At 35.5% G+C, this 24,930-nt stretch overlaps 1 protein-coding gene across 4 annotated transcripts in view; it reads left to right on the forward strand.

Annotated features, from left to right (window-relative positions):
- The window catches only part of LOC6031745 (quinone oxidoreductase), a 42,735-nt gene extending 21,405 nt beyond the window's left edge, over positions 1 to 21,330 (forward strand). For 3 of the 4 annotated variants that reach the window (XM_038253615.1, XM_038253614.1, XM_038253616.1), the window contains exons 2-4: positions 13,668 to 14,522; positions 19,285 to 19,585; positions 19,653 to 21,330. In XM_038253615.1, the coding sequence (XP_038109543.1) occupies positions 13,714 to 14,522; positions 19,285 to 19,585; positions 19,653 to 19,769 (1,227 nt within the window). In that variant the 5' untranslated portion in view covers positions 13,668 to 13,713 and the 3' untranslated portion in view covers positions 19,770 to 21,330. Of the gene's footprint in view, positions 1 to 6,685; positions 7,243 to 13,667; positions 14,523 to 19,284; positions 19,586 to 19,652 lie in introns of those variants that run through there. The other variant, XM_038253613.1, reaches the window with a different exon arrangement.
- The last annotated feature ends 3,600 nt before the right edge of the window (positions 21,331 to 24,930 follow it).

Raw genomic sequence — 24,930 nt, forward strand, 5'->3', positions numbered from 1 at the left:
GCGACATCACGAATGACACTTGCCGCAGTTCTTCATAACCAGCAAAAAAGAAAAAACCTCATCTAACCGATCGAAACTTGAAAACACACACACAATATTCCGGCTAAAAATTTCAAAAACTAGACACAATAAAACACATACTACTGATTATAAAACAGCTCTTTTACCAGCAAGAAAAAAGTCATGCTTATGCTTGAACAGCCTCCTACTTTGTAGATGTAAACAAAGTGGGATCATTCGAAAATCACGTTACACATTCTCTCTATTCATCACCCAGTTTAAAAGTTATGCTAAAAAAACGATTTTAACAAAAGTCCGGAAGATTGTAAAAAGGGTGGTTTTTGTAAGAAAACCCGTCATGCTATACATTTTTAGAAAGGTAGTAAAAAGACCTTTCCATTGCGTTAAAAATATTTAAGATCTGACAACCCTATCAAAAGTTATAAGCACTTAAGTGTTATTTATGCACTTTTTGGAGGCCGGATCTCGAATATTTCGATGAAAACGTTGTCCGGATCTATCATGCGACCTGTCGTTGGATAGGTCATTAAAAGCCCTTTGCAACGAGTTCAAAAGATTGCAGATCTGACAACCCTATCAAAAGTTATAAGCACATAAGAGCCCTGAATTATGAAGATCTGACTACTCAATCTGACGGTTTGAATAATGAATCAAGTTGGTAGAACACTGAAAGGTTCGCCCTTTTGTATCTATTTTGGATAGCATTACCCTCTAAATGTGAGGAAGGCACCAACCACCTAAAGGTGGATTTAGTAACGTTTTTTTATGTTTGGACCCTCTGTCCAATTTTTTTTTTCGAAAATTTTGGTTTTCTCGTTTTCAGGAGGTCATTTTGAGCAACTTTTGTCCTACGAAAAAAATACTTCTCTTGTTTTATGTGTTTCTTGTTTTATTTTTAGTATTTTAATTTGAATTTATCTTATTTAGTTTATGTTTGTTTCTGGTAGTATTTGGCCTATTCTACCACCTAATATAATAACGTTTTGCCAATTTCTGCAATAGAATGGCACCATCATCATTTAAATTGTAAAATATGCGTAGAGGCATAGTCTAAGATACTACACTAATTACTGCTTACTTCTTTTTACTGAAAATATAGGAAATGTTAGTAAAAAACACAGCAAAAGTTGACAACTAAAAAAATTACATTGTTTTAAAAATTGGCAAAGTCACATAAAAAAAGTTAAACTTTCAACCCAAAAAATTTCTAAAATTTAAAGAGTTCTTCTTTCCAATGCTTTTTAAAGATCAAAAATTGGTTGAAAAATAGATTTTTGGCGATGTTTTGGATCGAAGCTCGTCTAGAGGTGGGTTGGGTTGTAGAGGGTTATTAGAAAATATTAGCGAGCAAGATTTGAAAATTCGAAAGTCATTTTTATATCCGGCTGTTAGTAACCGAGATACCCGTTAAATATTATATTTTGTGAACAATTTCTCAGTTTTATAATCAGCATGTAATTCCATCGTGCCTCTAACATTGGCATATCAGCACTTTGACGTTCAATTACAGCTCATATAGGAAGAAAGCAAGCATGTTTTTAGCACTCGTTTTAGAAAATTAGTTGTTTAAACATTAAAAGTCAGCAAATTGGATGGAGTTAGGAGCGAGTGCTTAACATGCTAAACATATGAGAATTTTCGCTTAGTTAGCCTTCAATTTTCAACTCGGAGAAAACGGACACTATTGGTTAATTTTGTATGTTAAAAAATAAAACATGAAAAATACCATGCTCTTTTCCATAAAAAAAAAAACAAAATTCCTTCTAAAATATACAAATCGTAGTTCCATTGGTCATGATTTCAATGATTTTGATCCACAAACCACGAGGACACTTTTTTGGAAATCGTTTTAAAAAAATCTCAATTTTGCGAGTTTGCAGGAACTAGTAACATCCCACCCATCAACCACCTCTTTTCCTCCAACACACCTCACATCCAACCCCCCTTCGTCATTCTACCGGCGAAAAACGTTTCCGACGCCGCCCGCCGTCCACGCGGAGGTGACTTTGTTACGGAATATAAACATTCCACCACCACTAGCAGAGGCAAAAGCAACAACAAAAGAACCTTCTCAAACCCGCGACTCCTCAAACCCCAACCCATCCCAACCTAAGCGAGCCAGGAGGAAACTCCTCTCTCACACCACTTTTGCTTTGGAGAACATCACCACACCACACCACACCACCCTGCAGAAAACAGCAACAGCAACAAAACCAACAACAACGAATCACGCACCTATCACTCGGTCACCGCGTGATCAGCATGGTTTCCTTTTGCACTTTTTTTTTATCTGCCTTTTTCTCTCTTCTCCACACTTTGTTGGCGGCGACGGCGCTCTCACGCTCTCTCGCCGCGTAGCGGCGTTTTATCGTAGTAGTCGTGTTTGTGTGAGTTTGAATTTTCCTCTTCTGAGCAGTTCTCTACGGAATCGGTCTTTTTTCTTCAATTTTATTTTTTGTATTTTTTAATCCGGCTGAAACTTTTTTGGTGCCTTCGGTATGCCCAAAGAAGCCATTTTGCATCATTAGTTTGTCCATATAATTTTCCATACAAATTTGGCAGCTGTCCATACAATGATATGTGAAAATTCAAAATCTGTATCTTGAAGGAATTTTTGATCGATTTGTGTCTTCGGCAAAGTTGTAGGTATGGATATGGACTACACTGAAAAAATGATACACGGTAAAAATTTTGATTTAACTTTTATCACTAAAATTTGATTTGCAAAAACACTATTTTTAATTTTTTTTTTTGATATGTTTTAGAGGACATAAAATGCCAATTTCAGAATGGGCAAAATTTTGACCGAGTTATGATTTTGAATCAATACAGATTTTTCAAAAATCGAAATATTGTCGCAAAATTTTCAACTTCATTTTTCGATGTAAAATCGAATTTGCAATCAAAAAGTACTTTAGTGAATTTTTGATAAAGTGCACCGTTTTCAAGTTATAACCATTTTTATGTAACTATTTTGAAAATAGTCTCAGTTTTTCATTTTTTTAAATTAGTGCCCATGTTTTCCCACATTTGAAAATTTTTTTTTTGAAAAGTTGAGAAAATTCTCTATATTTTGCTTTATTAAACTTTGTTGATACGACCCATAGTTGCTGAGATATTGCCATGCAAAGGCTAAAAAACAGGAAAATTGATGTTTTCTAAGTCTCACTCAAACAACCCGCCATTTTCTAATATCGATATCTCAGCAACTATAGATCCGATTTACAATGTTAAAACATGAAACATTCGTAAAATTTTCCGATCTTTTCGAAAAAAATATTTTCAAAAACTTAAAATCAAGACTAACATTTCAAATGGGCCTAACATTCAATATTACGCCCATTTGAAATGTTGGTATTGATTTAAAATTTTTGAAAATATTTTTTTCGAAAAGATCGGAAAATTTTACGAATGTTTCATGTTTTAACATTGTAAATCGGATTTATAGTTGCTGAGATATCGACATTAGAAAATGGCGGGTTGTTTGGGTGAGACTTAGAAAACATCAATTTTCCTGTTTTTTAGCCTTTGCATGGCAATATCTCAGCAACTATGGGTCGTATCAACAAAGTTTAATAAAGCAAAATATAGAGAATTTTCTCAGCTTTTCAAAAATATTTTTTCCAAAGGTGGGCAAACATGGGCACTAATTTTAAAAAATTAAAAACTGAGACTATTTTCAAAATAGTTACATAAAAATGGTTATAACTTGAAAACGGTGCACTTTATCAAAAATTCTCTACAGTACTTTTTGATTGCAAATTCGATTTTACATCGAAAAATGAAGTTGAAAAATTTTTGCGACCAATATTTCGATTTTTTGAAAAAATCTGTATTGATTCAAAAAATCATAACTCGGTCAAAGATTTTTTGCCCATTCTGGAAATTTCTGAAAAGTTGGCATTTTATGTCCTCTAAAACATATCCAAAAATAAAAAAAAATAAAAAGGGTTTTTTTTTGCAAATCAAATTTTAGTGATAAAAAGTTAAATAAAAAATCACCAAATTTTTTTTTACCGTGTATCATTTTTTTTCAGTGTAGTCCATATCCATACCTACAACTTTGCCGAAGACACCAAATCGATCAAAAAATTCCTTCAAAAGATACAGATTTTTGAATTTTCACATATCATTTTTGTATGGACAGCTGCCAAATTTGTATGGAAAATTATATGGACAAACTAATGATGCAAAATGGCTTCTTTGGGCATACCGAAGGCACCAAAAAAGTTTCAGCCGGATTAAAAAATACAAAAAAAATCGAATGACCGAAATCTCAGAGAATTGCTCTTCTGCTTTCGGAGAATCGGAGATGAATGACAATGTTGCTCCATCGAGTGCCACCCTACATAACCAGTCGGGTGTGTTGACGATGAGCATAAATTTTCCGCTACGCTCTCTTTTCTCTTTGTTGCGCTCTTTTTTCTCGTTGTTTGTGTGAGTTTGGTGGATGGTGTTTCCACTTGCAGAATTCGCGAGTTCGTTGTTAAATAGAAACAGTGATACCGAAATTATCAGACTTTGCATGAAATTATTGTTGAGAGACACTAATTTAATTGATATATTATTTAAAATATTATTTACTTTAACATCAAAAATTATGAAAAACAATCCAGACTCGATTATCCAAAGCCTCGATTATCCGAAGTTCGATTATCCGAAAGTTTGTATGGGACTTCGGGTAATTCCTTGTTAATTTCCTTGTTAATTTCCTTGTTAATTTCCTTGTTTTTAACATCATATTCAAGTTTGCGACCCCATTTTAATAAAATTTTAATAGTTGATTGCCTATTAAAAAACAAAATGCTTTTTTCAATATTTCATCACCGCCATTTTGGCCGTTATTTTGAATTCAAAATACTTAATTACCGAGCCCATAGGTTTATTCAAAATTAATTTCAAACCTGAATGACTTTATTTTGAAAGCAGTACAGTTTATCAAATCATTTAATCATTTTGGATAGTCAAATCTTTTCAAAATTAATAACATGCAGTTTTCCAATATTGTTTTACAATCAATTTTCTCCCGCTCAACTTCAGCTGTCTTTTTGCCCCATACCGAAAAATGAAATGAGAAAAACACGTGTTTTGCAAACAGTTTTCTTTTGACTTCAAAACCATTTGAAATATTTTTTAACGTGAAACATTTCCCAAAATTTTCTACAATCTAGCTAAATCTAGCTTATTTGAAATTTCGTTTTCTAAATGCAATATTTGTAAACTGATAACCCTTAGCAAAATGTCAAAATATAACTCAGACTCTGGTCAGAGTCGAAGGATATAAACTTCAAAAAATATCTACAATTGCTTCAACCCTCTACTGCCAGATTTTTTAACTAAAATATTCTGGATATCATTTTGAGAAACTTATATTTTATGAAAAACATAACATCTCTTCTTTGATATTATAACCATAACTTTTTAGTTTTTAAAGGCTTTTATCTTGTTAAGTTTTGGTTGTTGTTTTAGTACTTTTAGTTTTATTTTTGACAATTTCATTTTTTCCCTATTTTCTGTTTTTTTAATTATCCAGTAACTTTTTAGATTCAGAAAAGTTTTTCACATTTTTAAAATATGAAATCAAACCATAAGTTTTAAGTCGCACCAAAGTGTATCAAAACATAATCAAGGAGATAACCAAAAATACTGAATACAGACAACACTAAATTTTCAGAAGTTCTTTGAAAAAAAAATCACTTCGGTTAATCCACGAAAAAAAAAGTTGTGACTCAAATATTACCAAAAAAAACATGCTATAAAGTATTTCGGAAATTTTAAATTCAAAATGGAGATGCTGAAGTATTGTGAAATCGCGCTTGGCAATGTAACAGGCTTTCAACCTCTCAAATTTGACTGAAATGGTGTCGTGGAACTGGAATACGATTTCTTTCCGAATTTCCTAAGAAACCTTTACACATTAAGATTTTTTGTTAATTTTTAATGTGTCAAATTGGAAGGAGTAATATTACTTCAATTTAGTAATCGACATTTGGTTAATCGAAACTTCGGATAATAGTCTGGACTATACTTATTTTGACAAATAAGAAAGAAATATTAATTAAAATACGACCAAGCTTGACAACAGAAAAAACATTGCTTTATTAAAAATATTACCAAAATCACACGAAATAAGTAAAATCATCAGACACAATCTTTAAAAAAATTAGTTATACTAATTAGAGCATAATTTCTGATGCTTTTTCAATATTCGGAGTTAGGTCTTAGAGGGCCATAAAAATGACTTGCAGTTTTAACCAATATTTTAAAAATAATGTTCAAATCGTTCAGAAATTTTTGGTTTTCAAAAGCTTTTGAAATTAGAAATGGTGATAAATAAACCAAGGATCTGGAACAAAAGTCGGTGAAAATCAGCAATAATTCTTCAAACAAACTTTACTATTTTGATTTTTTTCCATCAACTTTTCCATCTCCCCCTGTATTGGTGTTTCACTACCAAACTGTACAACTCTCAATTCGCGCTCGGGCTCTCCACTCTCCTCCTCAACAACAACAACAAACCAGCCAAACGCGCTCCCTTTTTTGCTGCCACGTCTGTGTTGGTGCCATCCTCACCAGACTGGTCGGTTCGTTTACGGAGGTTTTTGTTGTTGTTGTTTGCCGTCTCTCTCTCAACACTCAACCAAAATAATATGATTATTATAAACGTAAAATCGCACCGTCCACGGCGGCTGGGTCGCACTTTGTCTAGCGAACGCAACCAGTCAAGTCGTGTGTCGACTGACCCCTCCCTCACTCATCCTCTGGTGTACGGGAGTTCAGCTCCGGATCATAGTAAACCGATTGAAGGAAATAGTAACCTCCTCAGGAAGACTTAACTTTTGCTCACAACGCCTACTACGCGATTGCTCCAGATATAACAAGAAAACGACTTTTATGGGAGTTTTGTAATTGTTGTTGTTGAAAACAACGCAGTTTTGTGAATTTTGACTGCTGAAAAGTTTTGGGAAGAGTGAGTGAAAGCTGTGCAAAAAAGAGAGAAATCGGGAAAAGTGTGTTCCGGTAGTATCAAGAGTGGAAACAAAGTTTTATGGATTTAGTCCATACTAGTGACCAAAGTTAGCGAATTGAAAAAAGTTCTAAATTTGGCGGTGTACGCCAGAAATAAAAAGTCGCAGATTGTGTAACCTCCTAGACATATCACATTTCAAGAACGACCACAATGGCTGTTCAAGTGGATAATTTGCTGTTATCAGAAATTGGGTAAATATCAACGATATTGAAAACTTATTAGACACAGTTCAAATACTGAACTTCATGAAAAATCGCTGAATCTCTCCACAAATATCGCTAAAACTAGGAAGCCGATTGACCTTGAGAGTGTATCCTCAAGGAGAGTCGGTTCAACGTCGTTGTCGTCGTCGTCGAGTCGATATAGATAAACAAAGTTGTCGAAGCACATGGCGAGCTCTTCAACCGAATAGGGAATACAGTGTTGTCATTAGTAGATTTACAGTTAAGTAACTGTACTAGTTGCACTAGCTTCGTTTGCTAGGCGAAGCACGAACTAGAAGATTTCTAAGCAGCGAAACGAAGTCGTTGACCTAGATACCTGTTGGAAGACCTTTGTTCGACTTTGTGAAACTTCTTCAAACTTGAAATATCGTAAAACTACCATTTCTACAACACAAAACTTCAAATCTTAGAACGTAATACTCCTCCTTCCCATTCTCCTTCAACCTTTGGGGAGAACAACCGGTCTCCTGTTCTCAGCAAAGATTTTTTTTCCTTCAGTATAATACTTCTTTCTCAGACTTCTTCTTGATGTTGATCCCCCCAACAACTACAAAAACATCGGAGTGCTCAGCTGCTCGCTGCGTGATCAGACTTTAAACCTCTGGCTTTTTTTTCTTGGTTTGCTGTTCGATTTTGCCATATCCAACCCAACCAGCTTGTGGGGAAAATCTTCTCTTTGTTGAGAGTGTATTAATGTTTTTGTTTTTTTTTTATTTGCGGTGGTTTCTTGGTCTGTGTGTAACCTCAGCATAACTTTGCTGCTTCTTTCTCTGTTTTGATATCCGCCCTCGAGGTGGTGCGATTTTGCGCCGCTGCGAGTTGAGAATGTAAACAACAAGTTGAGGAACTGGAATCAGCAGTTTTTTGGAATTCATGATATTGAATGAGATTGGTTGTAAGATATCAACGATTAAATTACGGTGAATTTGTATGCTATAATATTATTTACAAGAAAAAGTTGGAAATAATCAAAATGATGTCTCACTTAAAATCTAAAACTTTTTCTTTCAAAAGAAACCATAAAAAGAACAATCAAATCAAATCAAATTATTCGCTCTACAGCATTGCCTTGGCGTTCTCGATTGCGAGATTCCTACTCGAAACTAGATGTTCGAAGGCTTGATTGTTGAGGCAATTGCAAACCTCTTTCACCCCGGGATTCAAACTGACGACCTTTGGATTGTTAGTCCAACTGCCTACCAGCGACTCCACCGAGACAGGACCCAGGGAGACGACTCCTACACCTGGACTGAGCTAACGACCTAACCTTTATTTTTAGGTTAGTCCGGGGCCAACATTCACTTCCCATCCGACGGAAGGCGTGATCAGACAAATCTCGTCTCGAAAAATGCCACCGGGACCGTCTGGGATCGAACCCAGGCCGACTGGGTGAGAGGCAATCACGCTTACCCCTACACCACGGTCCCGGCTGAAGAACAAGAAATACTATATTATTCTAAAAGGTGTTCTAAATTGAAAAACAAATATATTATCTCGTATTATAAAAAAATAAATATTTTTCGCAATTCGATCATTCCAAGTTCTGTTGAAATCTATTGGATGAATAAATGTCGGAAAATCATAACTTCGGATCGGGGATGGAATAATCGCAAAAAAATCTTTGTAGCTTGCGAACTTTCTTCACCCCCGAAAGAGATAAGAGGGAAAAAACAAAAATGAGAATCGCTCCCGAACTTCTCGTAGAAAATCAATCAGTTGAAGATTGTTTGTGAATCTCCTTGTCAGCACCACTTAAATTAATTTATTTCCTTTTGTTTACTACAAAAAGTGACAGGTAATTTTTTGACGTATGATGTTAAACCTGCAAGTGTAGTAATAAAATAGATGTTCCGCCGAATAATGGAGATGATTTTTGCGAGATTCCCTCTACCAGGCGTGAGAGAGGAGAGCAATGTTCCCTTCCGATTTATTCTCTTGTTGAGCGTCTACAGATTTTCTTTTGATGATAATTCATCTATCGCTGATATTAGTTTAAAAAAATTCAATATTTTGGCGAAAACTTTTTTTAAGAAAAAGAAAACTTTTTGCTATACTGTACATAAAAAATGTCACAAAAATTTCAATTTTGTTTACACCAATCAATCTTTCCAAAAAATGATCAAAAAAAAAAGTTTTTGGAAAAATATATTATTTGACACCTTATTTTTGATAAGCCATTTTTCTGTGTTCCAGTTGCTAACGAGAATAACATTTGAGAAGGGCTGTATGTATCTCCGAATTTAGATATTGATGTACCTCGAAGCATTCGATTCGTATCAAAAAGTGGCTAGAGACAAAAACACGCAACACAAAATTAGCGATTATTTCTTCTAAAATATTTGTGAAGAGTGACTAAAATGTAAATCCTCACAAAAAATGCAGGATGGATCAAAAATACACAAGTGATTATTCAAACCATTTTTTGAAAGTTGTCTAAACGTCTCATTTTCGTTTAAAATGCTAAATATTGATCATTGTCCTTAGAGTTATCCTGTTAAAGATAGAGCGGATTTGAAAAAAAAAAACTTGTTTTTAAAAACCTTTTTTTACCATTTTCTGCGGTTTTTTGGCCTGTGTAAAAAGTATTTTCGATTTCCCATAAGTTTGCCTTTGGCCACATTTTAATCTGACGTATTAGCTTATATATATCAGATCATTTGCTAAACAGGTTTTGCCAATTAATTACGCTGAAAAAAATATCACGCTGTCCCTACAAAAAATTTGTGACAAAATATTTTTTTCAATATTGAAAAAAAATAAAAAATCGTCGATTTGCATCAATTCTATTCAAAATCGTTTAAACAAAAAATCATCTGATATTACACAATACTCTTTGTTTTTTACCTACTTTTTCTGTTTATGCAATTGAAAATGATATTTTAAGTTTTTGTCCCTCCCTTAAAAAATGCCTTAAAAATCAGGGGCAAAATATTGAAAATATTGATGAAAAATTAAATTTTCATTGAAAAAACTTGTTAAATTTATTGTAAACTACCTATTAAAAATGCACCGTATGATGTTTTTTTTTTTGTATTTTTATTCAAATTTGACACTTTCACTTAATTCATTATTTTTTTGCAAGCTTTCGGTACAAGAATAACTGTAATAATGTATAAAACATTTTGTGATACTTTTTGCGTAATAATTTGAAGGTTGAGTCCGGTTTTTTTTACACCCATTCATTCGACTTTATTTATAATGGAAAACATATCTTTTGTGAAAATGTGAGTGTTATCAAGGAGACAAAAAGTGTAAAAAACGATTCTTATTGACAAATAATTGAGTGGAAAAAAGAGTATTGGGAAATAAGCTCTAGATTTTTTTTTGAAAGGTTCTAGATTTGTGAATGCAAAACGAATCATATTTTTTAATCTTGCCAACGCAAAATCTTTCAACACAAACCTTTGCCAAATTTGAAATTCATTTGCTGTCACATCAAAATACCAACACATCATTCCAAGCTGCGGCTCCTCAACTTGCATTAAACATTAGCTCGAACCGGTTCGATATATTGCAGTCACGTTCCTAGGAAGTGTCTCCGGAATCAACAACTGTCGCGGGCGTACAAAGAAACCCAAAAAGCTCAACTCGTTCAACGGAGTCTGTTTTGATCTTTGCAGAACGCAATGTTTCGATAGGAAGCAAACTAAACGTATCATTCCCGCGTTTTAATAAATGGCAAACACAGTTTTCATTCCCTTGAACGAGGTTAATCGCCCTCATCTCGTCAGCAAAAAAAACACAGCTTCTGCTCTGTAGTTTATTTTTACTGAGGCAAAACACTACAGAAATTGACTCGCAGCAAAAGGCCGGTCAACCTGCTCGGGGCACGCACTCGAGCAAGCCCCACAATGTTTTTATTTTAGTCCCACCCCACTTGCGGCAAAATAAGAGTTGTTTTCACTTTCGATGATCGGACAACGCGATTTTAGAACACATCTATGCAAAGTCGCGATGACCCAGATTCGAAATGTAGGCCCGTCCGCGGCGTAATGAATCGTCACCGGTGTGCTATCTGCGAGGAAATTGTTTATAAAATGGTTTTCTGACAAACGACGGTAAATTTGCCACTTGTCATACAAAATAACTGTTGTTTACGGTTTTGTTTATGCTTTCAACTGAATTTGCCCAAATTTGAGTACAATTTCAAGTGTCACAAATTAGCACTCAGAAACGTCTGTGATGTTTACAAACAGACGTTGGATGGCCCCAAGCGAGTATAGTAAACAGTGATTTCGTGATTAAAAGGGACATTAGGACTATTTATAGAACCATTGAGCTGCTGCTGATACGATGTGTCTTTGCGTACGTGACTTTAATCTAGAGAAGTCCACGTAATCAAACACTGCTTGCTGGTGGCACTGACGATTGGTCATTGGTCGCAAAAGGGTTGATAACAGTAGTGGCAAACGTCACAATGTGGCGCGGTCACACGTGTCCCTGGGAACACTGCAGGAAGATTGAATTTGTTATTTTAATTATTTTTATTTAGTTTTCATTGCGTTTGCATTATAATTTATATCCTTAATTGACTCTAAACAACAGCCAATCTGTAAAAAGCATCCTGGTCCTGTAGACTACAGATTGTCAAGGAAACAGATTGGCCAATGTTTGACAGATCCAAACGCGCTGGACACCAACCGCTCTTTACGTCCAGCAAAACTGACAGTGTTGCAAGCGCAAAACATGCGTTGCCAGTGCCTATTTATTTTGAATAGACCAATCTGTTCCCCTTGACAATCTGTACTGGAGACCACTTCCGACATCCTTCTTGTCAATGGCCAGGCCTACTGCCATAAAGATAACCGCAAAGATGGCTCATTGCAATTAAGTAAAGTTTGAGCAATAGTCAACCACAGCTTAATTCTAGACACTTTTAAAGTAGAATTGCTGTTGAAAAGCTCATCTTATTGTATAGAAAAATAATCTGAATAATTAAAATCAAACCAATAACGGCTCGTGTGTTCTTATTTATCAACCTAATGACAACAGCAGCCGGGGCGATAAAATTAGCAATTTTCCATCATTTAGTATCTTGTTGACTTAAGTTGGGTGGAGGGGTCGATAAGATAAGAGCGTCCCACGTTTCGAGAGAGCAACCTCACAGGTAAACACCATAAAAATTCTCGCAAAATGACAACCGGCTCTTGATCTATATTTGCCCGTTCGTGATCACAGACTTGGCATTGACTTATATTGCGGATTTTATTAGCGGTAGCTCAATTGAAAGTATAAACAAATACACACACCACTCGTGGTAGAACGTGATTGCGGGTATTGCAGGATAAGTGGCTTGACTGCTAATCAGTACTCGATTGCCGAGTAGGAGATTGTATAATTTGGCGTTGATTGCCGGTGGCACGTACGGTGATCGTGCTAATCGATTTAACGATTAGTTATTAAAATTAAGCATTTTTTAATTCAACATTGTTACGCACTCTTTTTAAAGATTCTTAGTTCGGTCAACGACAGGACGTCACTTTTAATCAAACTCTTTATTACGTCTTTGTCTTTGATGGAGATGCAAATGAAGGTGAAGAAGGTACAATGATTAAACAAAACGCAACAACTGTAGACGCTACTGCGCGGTATGACGCTTCTATATACGGTGTTCCAGTCGATGGCAACGCGCTTGAAGTTTGATCTTTGGACTCCTGTCCTGTAGCGACAAGGTTTGATGAGGTGACGACGCGCCGTCCAGTAGAACTGGATAGAACTTAGGTGTAGACGTAGTATGAATAAATTAATTAAACAGTGATGGATGGAATGAATCATTTGATTAAACAAAAAAAATATTTTTAATTACTTTGTGACATTTATTGTGTTCATTCGTCAACCAAGTTGAAAAGTATAGTCATCCTACATTTACGGGAAAAAAAAACAAATTTGGATCTTAACATATCCCCAAAATTCAATTCGATTCTCGAGATATTCTACAAAAACCGTAAAAAAACCCGTGAAATATTGTCAATCTGCGTGCTATCTTGACACACCCTGCAAATGTGTCAACTTGTCCAAGGCATTTTAGTCATGGCCGTTTTGTCACACTTGCATGACCGAGTATTGTTTAATTTTTTTGAAAATAAAAAGATTTGTAGCAAATTTTCTTACTCCCAAGCATGTCAATCTAAATCTACCTCTACCTCAAATCTCGCTTCCTCTTACAAATTGTTGTCACCAAGTCAAAATGCTTTCCACTCTCTCTCTCACGTCAACTAAGCTCGCGAGACACACTTTCGCGCAGCTCTACATAACCCCGCGCACTTTGTAGTCGTCTTCGTCGCTGTCCGTTCAATTTTCAAGGTCTTCTAAGGTCAACCAACCTCCTCCTATAACAAGCCATTACTTAACATATCCACTAATTGACCGTTGATTTCTCTCTCAATTTGCAGACGCTCGATATCGTTGGACACAGCCTCGCGCCTAAGGGAAGCCGCCATGAGTAAGCTGATTCGCCAGGTGTCGATCGAGGCGCCCGCGCCCAAAATCAAGGACAGCGTGTTCAACCTGGTCGTACCGGTGCCGGACACACCCCCGCACGGGGCCCGCATCCTGGTGGTGTATGCGGGGGCGTGCTACCGCAAGAACCAGTCCACATCGATCTCGTCGATCAGCAGTCAAATCTCGGACACCGGCGACATCACCACCTCGCTGTCCATCCTGGCCAAGCAGATGCAGGGCGGAATCTGCTCCAGCATTAGCGAGGAAGGCCCGGACAGCTCACCGGCCCAGGCCCACCAAACCTCGGTGGCCATCCAGCACAACCCTTCGGCACATCACGGCGTCCGGGACGGAGCCCTGTTCCCGGGCTTTGAAGTGGCCGGCGTCATCGAGTCGCTCGGCACGGAAGTCAAACCAGACTGCGGCTACAAAGTCGGTCAACGGGTCGTGCTCTATCCGTACGAGGGCGTCCCCGCCGGCTATTCGGAACTGATGGTCGCCCCCGAACTTCAGTATCTCATCCCGATTCCGGACAACCTGCCGCTGAGCGTGGCGGCCACACTTCCCACCGGGGCTCTGCTGGCCCAGAGTGCCATCATCTCCGCACACGCGATCGTGGACGAACTGCTCAAAAAGCGACCGGGCGAGAAGGTCAAGATGTTGATCGTCGGCACCGGTGGACTGGCGCTGTGGGCGCTTCGCATTGCGGCGCAGCACTTTTACACGCCGACGACCAAGGACAAGATTCAGATTACGGTGGCGAGCCTGCGGGACGAGGGCTTCGTGATGGCGAAGAAGTGCGAGAAGTGAGTATTGGGGGTTGAGAGTAGGGTTTATTTTAGAATTATGTCGTTCAAAACTACAAGCTTTTTTCAAATTGAGCAAATTTCCACATTTTTTCAAGCAAATTTGTAGTTTTCCATAAAACTTTCTTTATGTAAACATATTGACTCAAAATAGAAATCTGATCAAATTATGTTTACATGTGCATGCAGATTTTTTAAGCTTAAAATTCTTGGCAAGTTCTTCCAGGCTTTACAGATTTTTGTCAAACCGGTTTGAAACGATTCGGGTTTTAAAGCCACAGGTCTCTAATGATTTGTGTTAAGATCTGGAAACTCTATCTTGAGATATTGTCACTTAAGTAAAATGTATTGTTTGTGGCCGGATCTCAGTTAACTTTATAAAATTTTGGATAGGTTACTAACTTTGATGACCTGGTTTCATTCTGAAGTCTGTCCACTTAGGTGACATTTTTGAATATTTTTAAGGTAGATCATAAACAATTTCTTAAAAAAATTAATCCACAAAACTACACAAAAAAATAATTATGCATAATCAAACCATAAATATTGAAGATTTCGTAGTCGTATCTTATGTACCCAAATTTACATATTTTGTTTTAAACCAGATCCTTTAAATCCAATAAAAATATGGTCAAGATTCATCATGTGACACATTATTGAAAAAAATTTACATCAAAAGAGTGAGGATGCATCAACCACGTGGTTGGATGATTGTTTTCGAAAAAAAATATTTATTTAATAAATTTCACTTCGCAAGCAGAAACTTTAGCAACATATAATAATAAAATAATAAAATTACACAAGAAAATTCATCGATCCATGTCAAACCAGCAGAGGATCCGGATCAAAAGTGCTCCAATTTGGCTCAAATTTGGCTAGAGTTCCTTGGCCAAAATAACAAGGCTAAAATTTTTTTTTATGGGATTAAAGTGATCCTATCCAAAATAGGGTGGTCCGAAAAATTACGATTAAAAAAAAGATTTTTGCAAAAAATAAAAAAACAAACAACAAAAATCATCTCTACGTAATCGACCGATTTCGACCAGTTTTATTTTTTGTATTTTTTGATGTGGCACAAACTTTGTGGGGGCCTTCCCTATAACCAAAGAAGTCATTGGTTCACCCATACAAGTCTCCATACAATTACAGTATGTAAAAAAAGTATGTACACCCCTTGGGCACAATGCACATATTGTGATAAAACATGTAAACAATTTAAAGTTTGACAGAAACCTAGTATTACGTTTTGTTCAAAAACTCATGCCGAACATTTTGCTATAAAATGCTCATTTCTATAAAAAGTTATACAGTCGACTCTCTGGCTGTCGATCTTCTCGATATCAATAATTCTCCATCTATCGATTAATTCTTCAGTCCCTTCAATCTGCATACTTCAATTATCTTCATTCCTCGATATTTTCCCTTGCTTGAAGGATCTCTTCCTCGACGGTCCCTTGGATTCGGTTTGCATTAAAAATCTCTTCCGGTTGTCAATAATTTCACTTTCTCATGGCTTGCATAGACATTTTTCTTGGTGAAACGAAGCTTTGAAGGGTATTTGACATTAGTTTGTTTTTGTTTGATGGACGTTGCCACGTTCTCTCCCATAGCTGGGTATCAAGAAAAAAATATTTTCAATCGAGTCTTCATTTTGCATCGTTCTGTAAACTGATGATTCTCTTCCTCGACGGTCCCTTGGATATTGACAACCAGAGAGTCGACTGTATATCAAATACTATAACAGAAATCAAAAAAGGTGCAAAAAAAGTTTGTACACCTTTCAAAAAAATAACTCAAATAAAGTTATTTGTATTTGTTTGCCGGGACCGTGGTGTAGGGGTAAGCGTGGTTGCCTCTCACCCAGTCGGCCTGGGTTCGATCCCAGACGGTCTCGGTGGCATTTTTCGAGACGAGATTTGTCTGATCACGCCTTCCGTCGGACGGGAAGTAAATGTTGGCCCCGGACTAACCTAAAATGGTTAGGTCGTTAGCTCAGTCCAGGTGTAGGAGTCGTCTCCCAGGGTCCTGCCTCGGTGGAGTCGCTGGTAGGCAGTTGGACTAACAATCCAAAGGTCGTCAGTTCGAATCCCGGGGTGGATGGAAGCTAAGGTGTAAAAAGAGGTTTGCAATTGCCTCAACAATCAAGCCTTCGGACACCTAGTTTCGAGTAGGAATCTCGCAATCGAGAACGCCAAGGCAATGCTGTAGAGCGAATAATTTGATTTTTTTGAAAGTTATTTGTTGACAAATCACCATAAATCCAGTCTACGAACTCCGAATAGGCATCCTTGACAGATTAAAAAAATAATTTGGTTTGAATATAAAGTTTACTATGTAACTACTAAGTATAAAAGTTTATATAACTCTGGAAATTCTATATAAAACTTATCTAAAATTAATTTTGCAAACTTTTAATAATATAACACCATTTTGGGGGTCTTTGTATCGATACAATAGATTTTTCGTTGAAATTTCGTACCAACCCAGAATTACGTCGTCGGAAAATCCGCCGGCATCCGAACAGGTTCACAATTCACACAGTCAACAGTCAAGGATGCCTATTTGGAGTTGGGAGACTGGATTTATGGTGATTTGTCAACAAATAACATTATTTATGTTAATTTTTCAAAAGGTGTACACACTTTTTTTGCACCTTTTTTGATTTCTATAATAGTATTTGTTATATAACTTTTTATGGAAATCAGCTTTTCATGAGCTTTTTGAAGCAAAATGTTCGGCATGAGTTTCTGAACAAAACGTAGTACTAGGTTTCTGTTAAACTTTAAATTATTTACAAGTTTCATCACAAAATGTGCATAGTGCCCAAGGGGTGTAAACACTTTTTTTACATACTGTATGGCAGCTGTCCATACAAAAACTGTACATAAATATTCTATTAATTTATTTTATTAATTTTTGAAAAAAATTTCAAGTAAATTTTGTTTGTTATTAAATATCTGCAACTCAATAGGCAAAAACTGGAATTTTGGTTTATTGGACCTTTTCAAAAAAAACTCCAGAATTGTACTTAAGATAACTTGAAAATTATGATAATTTCACTGATTGATGTGAAACTAACTAACATTTTTGTAATTCAAAAAACTTAATTTTTTGTTCAATTTCATAAATACAACAACTAGTATTTTTTTTTAAATTTCAAGTTGTCTCAAAAATAATTATTCATGTTGTTTAATTGGCACTATTGAGTAAAAAGCTAATCGGAAAAGCGTCATATAGTTCGTCTTGAACGCTTGAGTCGCATAATGTCTAAATGGAGTTTAAGAAGACGAATTTGTACCCTCCAAGCTGCAAAAAAGGTATTCCCCGAGCGGACGGAATTAACGTGGCTTAAATGGCTTAATTTTCATCACCCGAAATAACAGTACTAAAATAGTTGTTTTTGCAAGTCCGTCGTGAAACTACTTTCTGTGTCATTCTTGAACGACAAAATTGCCTACTTATCTGTACCAAAAATAACAGAATCGACTCGTGCTGAAAAAATCCTCTTTTTGCAACTTGTTGCATAAACTAATATCAAAAACGCGCATGTGAATGTAATCGATTTTTTTTCTTCTGATTAAAAAAATACATTGATGCACATAAGAATTTCAAATATTTTCGAAATAATTTCAAGAGTTCAATTTTTTATAATGATTTATGAATGTAATTACCTTAAATCTTGAAGATGGTTCCTTAAAATAAAGTTTGCTTAAAAATTACAAATCTATCAATATTGACCATTTATATTATAAATCAATTTTTTGTTCTTGTAATAGCTACCGTAAAACGGGGTGACTTTGATAGCCGGGGTGACTTTGATAGGTTTGCGATTTTTTCGCAAAATGAAGAGTACAATTAAAATACGTACGAAATGGCTTAGAATCATACTGACCGTGGTAGAGAAGTGTTCAAAGTACCTCAAGAAGAACTTTTCATAACATTTTGAAAAGTTTAAAAAGTTAGTTAAATATAGTTAAGAAAATGTTGATGAAAGTCATTATTTTGAAGTTCTCAAAGGGGGTTGATTTTTTCAATGAACATGATTTTTAATCGGAAAACGGAATGCATTTTCGGATTCTTTGGACAATTTTCCACTAGGAGAAGAATAAATAAGTTTGTAAGTAATAAATAATTTGTGGTTTTGAAACAGAATTTAAAAAAATCTCGAAATTTATATGCCATTTCAGTTGAACAATTTTCATGTAAAATGTGCAAACTTGTGATTCGTGCTTCGAATTCAGTATACAATGCAATATAAATCGATAATTTTACAAACAAAACTTGTTTTAACAAATTTCAGGCAAAATTCCGACTTTTCAACAATTTTACCTAAAATTTATATGTATTTTGTTAAAAAGCTTATAAACATAGTTTACTAAATATAAACTTTGTTTTTTTTTCTTAAAAACTATATCAGCTACTTCAGTGATGCTACATTTAATGTACAAATAAGTTTGAACATCTTAAATATGATTTTAACAAGAAAAACTATGGCTATCAAAGTCACCCCGGAATTTAAACTAAGCATTTTTAACGTAACTATTTTTCTAAACACTATTGAAAAAACTTTTTTTCCAAAATAGTGCATGGACTTTGTGTGGCCTACCCCAGTACATGTTTTAAAAATAATAATCTTGAGAAAAACCTTACCTGTTGGAAAATATTCCAAAAACAAATTGAAATCCTATCAAAGTCACCCCGGTTTACGGTACACTAAGCCATCTTTCTTAAACAAATTTTCTTCTGTTTTTCTACTCTTTAGAGTCAACGTGGTCCAGTGGAACGAAGACTTGTACGAGAAGCAACTGATTGAGCGCACGCACGACGCGTGCGAGGGCCTGGTGGACATCGTGATCGACTTCGGCTCGACGTCGCGCAGTCTGCACCGGTCGATGCAATGCCTGACGAAGGGAGGGCACGTGCTGATCAGCGACGAGATCGCCGACAAGCTGCTGGCCAAGTTTGCCAAGCGGGCCGAGGACCGGGGCGTGTTCATCGAGGTCATCCCGACGGGGACGATCGAACAGCTGCACCAGGTCGTCAAGCTGGTCGCGTCGAATGAGGTGGGTGTTTTTTATTTTGGTGGGTTTTGAATTGGAATTGATTGACATGACTTTCTCGTTGTTGCAGATTGAACCACCACCGCACACAGTATTCCCGTCGGACCAGGCCGCCGAAGTGGTACGCAAGCTGGCCAGCTCAGAGATTCCCGGACGTGCCATCCTGAAATTCCACGATGTCGAGTAAGGCAGAGTACCCCCGCCCACCCCACAGAGTCACTTACTTGATGGAAGTCAACGAAGGAATCCTCACAGAGAGAGCAGAAAAGAAGAATAAAACTCTCTCCAAATTTGAAGATAACACACAAACACACAATAGAAGAACATATACTTATCGATTAAGTAACAACAAGTAATGCTAAACCATTAGTGAAGAAATTAACTGGACAGAATTTAGACCAGGGAGAGCAGTTCGTTGAACGCGCTTATTCATTCTCATTTGACTTAAACACTCTCAAGCGAGGTGAAAGCAGAACGACGAAATGAAGGAAGGCAAAAAACCAAAATTACATTAAAAAGCTATAAATGTATAATTTATCCTAAAAGAAAGCAAATGAAACAAGTAAAGCAAAGAAACGAATACAATTTAAACAAAAAAACAACAATGATTGCAATTACTCTAATCGGCGAAAGGAAGAAAGTCCCTCTACATTGAAAGTTTTAATCCTACGTTTAGTCGATACTATATTACTAGATGTCAGTGTCTTTCAACATTACCAAGAGAAAAGAAAAAAAGTAAAAACGAGCGGCGATTCGCGAGTGACTAAATCGCTAGTCGAAGTAATAACACAAACGTACTATAATTTTAGTGACAACCCAAAACCGGTGATCAATCTTCAGGAGATGTCTGAGTGACTCAAACTTACACAACAAACACATACACACACTACTAAGCAGTGACTAAGACTAACAGCGGCAGAAAATTACATAATCCGGCTTAAATTCGTAACAAACAAAAAGGGTTTTATTTCGTTGTACAAAACAGTCGTAGAAATGATAATTCTAAAGCAAATTAAACACAAAACACACACACTAACAGGGGTTTGGAAAATCAGGGATTTAAGAAAGAAAGTTAATAACGGCCCATCTGAGCAAATTAATCTCTTAATTTTCGATTGAATCCACGTGCGCGCCTCCTCAAACTAACTTGTTGATAACTCTAGCAACAAACAAACAAACCTACAAAAAATCAAAACAATTACTAAAGAGAAAAAGAGAGAGAAAGCGAGCGTCAAACGATTAAACCGTCTTTTTCTGTTGTGATTAGGGTTCGTCCCGCAGGGGGCGCAAAGAAAGAAAGTGGAGAACGCGTTTAGTCCTTATGTTTATTAAATATTTTTTTGTATAATTTTTCCTCCTTAATTATTAACAAGAAAACAAACAAATATGCGAAAGCAACAAGCAAACATATGAAGGAAAAAAACACGATTACTATTACTGGCGCAAGTGTAGCGAGCATAACAAAAATTAATACGTTACTGAAAAATTGAAAGGATAGCAGGATTGGAAACAGGAGAAAGGAAAAAGAAGAGGAGAAACGTTGAAATGATGCGATGTGTTTTAGGGTTAACTTTAACTTAATTATTAGCTTAAAAACAAAACAAAACAAGTACAGAATGAAGGATGATAAAGAAGGAGAAAAAAAAAATAACAAGAAATGCAAGCAAAGTAAAACAAAACATGTGTATTATTGATTTAAAAGAAAACAAACAGAATAAAGAACCGTGTAGGCGTTTGAAGAAAGTAAAGCTGATTTTTCTTGATGCAAGAAAGTCCTTTGGTTTTCACACTGCATGCAAACAACAAAACTGTTTTCATAAAGTTCTACACTTTTCTCACTTTTTCGTATCAATTATTGCTAAGAATATTTTGAATATTTCAGAAATTGTTCGATATATCTTTGAATTTTTATTTTAGTGAGCATTTACAAAACTTTTCATTCTAAGATTGGAAGGAATTTCAAAGAGGCTAAGTTAAATTTGAAAGAAAAGCTGAGAAGTTTCCTAACTTTTTGTAATTTTCGATTAATATTTTCTAGATTTCGCTAAAACTGTCCTGGGGGGCTTTGACCATAGAAGCCACATTTTTTTACAGAGTCATAGATCATTTTTTGTTGTAAAATTTTAGATCTCAAAAAGTTAGCTTCTAGTTAATGGGTATGGCTATTGATATGTTTTAGCGAAAAAAAAATCACCTTTAAATATTTTTGAACAATTTAACGATTTTGAAAAATATTAGTACTTGGAAAATATGTCATAACACAATCTTCGAGGTCCAACACCTTTTTTGCAAATTTTTTCAAGTCCTTTTCTGCCGTTCTACGCATAATTGTCCCATGTTCAAAAAAAGGCAACTGAGAAAAACGCGATTGAAATTTTTCGATCGATTTCTGTGTTTCTACGCATAATTGTCCCGTGGGTCCCTATTCGCCCTATATGTCCCTAATCACCCCGGTTAACATTTTATCACCCTTTTTGTAATCCTCTTACAGGTAAACAGGTAAACAAGATGAAATGCTTTGTAAAACTCATGATTTCGTGATAGAAAATACTTGGTGGGACAATTATGCGTAGAAATTCAACGATGGGACAAACAGACTTGGTGATGTTTTCAATGATTTTCTGAACAAAGTACTAGATTTTATGTGTTTTTCTGAAAGTATACGTAAAACTAAGCTTAAAAATGATAAAAAGTCAGAATCGTCGAAAAATGACATGGGAAAATTATGCGTAGAACGGCAGTTTTCTAATTTTAAAAATTGTGTTCACCTTCTTCCACTTCTTGCAAAAATCGGAAAGATCGTAAATGCTCTATAATTTTCTTTTTTGGACGTAAAAATCTAAAATGTGTAGTCATTTTCAATTGCAAATTATATTCTCTAAACATGATTTAAAAATAATGACAGCATTTTAGATTTTTTTCCAGACAGATCGAAAAACAGGTAAGCGATTGTCCACGCTCCATACAAAAAAGTTTTTGCCTTTCTCACCTTACTGAGGAAAGGCTATAAAATCACTCGAAAAATGAACTTCTCAATTAAACCTCCTAAACCCACCTTCATGTATACCAATCGACTCAGAATCAAATTCTGAGCAAATGTCTGTGTGTGTGGTGGGATGTTGATCAAAAAATTTTTACTCGATTATCTCGAGACTGGCTGAACCGATTTTGTCCGTTTTGGCCTCATTCGATCCGTCTTGGGTCCCATAAGTCGCTATAAAAAATTATTCAGTTTAGTTAAGTACTTCAAAAGTTATGCTAAAAAATGATTTTGACTAAAGTTCGACAGATTTTATGGTGGTTTTTGTAAGAAAATCCGTCATGTTATACATTTTCAGAAAGGTATTTGAAAGACCTTTCCAACGCGTCCAAGTCATTGAAGATCTGAAACCCCTATCAAAAGTTATTAGCACTTAAGTGTTATTTATGCACTATTTGGAGGCCGGATCTCAGATATTTTGATGAAAACGTTGTCCGGATCTCTCATGCGACCTATCGTTGGATAGGTAATCAAAAGACCTTTTTAACGAGCACGAATTGGATTGGAGATCTGACTACCTTATCATAAGTTGTAAGCACATAAGTGCCCTGCAATATGAAGATCTGACTACCCAACGTAGTGGTATGAATAATGAGTCATATCGATAAAACAATGAAATACACCGCCCTTTTGTGTCTATTTTGGAGAGCACCCTTTAAATGTGAGGAAGGCACCAACCACCCTAGGGTGGATTAAGTAACGTTTTTTTGTATGGACAATTATCCCCCCTGGAGGGGTTTAAATTTCAAAAAAAAAAGTGGCCTTGTGGTTTATGGATGGTCCCTACATATTCTGGTGAAAAATCGATCTTATTGAAACAATTTCACACGATTGAATGCGATTGAAAATAGTGAATTTTCTCAAAATTTGCATTTTTTTTATAAAAGAGCTATAAAATGTTCAAATTTGACTTAAGAAGAAAACTGAAGTGATAGCAAAACTATTTTGCACCTATAAATTACTTCGGGATATGAACTTATGAAATTTGATTACGAATCTGAGTGCAAAACATTTCATGATTCAGGATGAATTGCTGAACAATTTTTGCAACAATAATTGTTTAAAAAATTAAGTCACAATTTTTTAAATATAGAAAAAAAATCGGAGAAAATACAAGTGAATGTCTTTAAGTACTTGTTTTTAATTTCAATTGCTTTGTTAAAATAATATTGTCTTTAGCCACAAAATGTTCAATCAACTTTATATAAAATTCTTACAAAAATATTGTATACCCTGATTTAAACTATTGGAAAAAAATATTTTTTTTTCTATCCAATATTTAAACGACAAAAATGTCCAAAAAATACCAGAAATTAAAAAAAAACAGATGGATGTATTTTTAGAATAAGAATTGATTCAACGTAATTTATTGTATTTCAATGAACAATCAAAAATTCTGAGCGCCCCTGTCCTATAAACATGTTAAACACAAAAGCTTATAAGACCTTTTCAAAAAAAACTTTTTAACTGTTGAGCAATTCCATGTCAAATAGGGAATCGGTTGTACCCGACCCTCTCCGATTTCAATGAAACTTTGTAGACATGTTATCCTAGGCATATATAAGCCATGTTCGTGTATATGGAGCCAGTCACACTCGGAAATGACATTTGAGAAGGGCGTAAGTGTTTTAAATATTTTTGTATTTCGTAATTTAAATATTGCTGTATCTCTAAGCCGTTGCATCGTATCAAAAAGTGGTCAAAGACAAACTTGTAGGAAATTTGACGGGCTTTCCGAAAAAAAAATACACTGAAAGAAAAAAACACTCCACTTTTATGAGATTTTTCGATTTTTAAGTTTAAAAGTCAAATTTGAAGGTGAGCCCACGATTTTTTTTTTCGTTCAATTTTTTTGTGAAAATAGCCTAAGATGTTACAAAAGACTCACGAAAAATGCAGGATGGAGCAACTCACCCAAAAAAATACAAAAATCATTTACTGAAACTGTTTTTTTGAAAAGTGCTCTAAACGTCAAAATTTTCAAAATCCGAATACGGGAATCGATTTTCCAGACAATTTTACATAAAAGTCTCAATATTGACCATTGTCCTAAGTCCAATCCTTGTGAAGTTACAGCGGTTCTAAAAATAAAAATGTTGAAAAAATTGTTTTTTTGATGGTTTTTGACTATTTCTATATGACAGACTTGATTTTTCAGTCTCGAAAATATTTTTACCGGAAAGCTCGTCCAATTTCCCATAAGTTTGTCTTTGACCACATTTCAATTGGATGTATGGGCTTACAGATATAAGATAATTTACTATCCAGATTACTACACTACACTGAAAAAATATTATGTTTTCAGTTA

Source organism: Culex quinquefasciatus, chromosome 2, assembly GCF_015732765.1.
Source record: "Culex quinquefasciatus strain JHB chromosome 2, VPISU_Cqui_1.0_pri_paternal, whole genome shotgun sequence".
NCBI classification, from domain to species: Eukaryota; Metazoa; Arthropoda; class Insecta; order Diptera; family Culicidae; genus Culex; species Culex quinquefasciatus.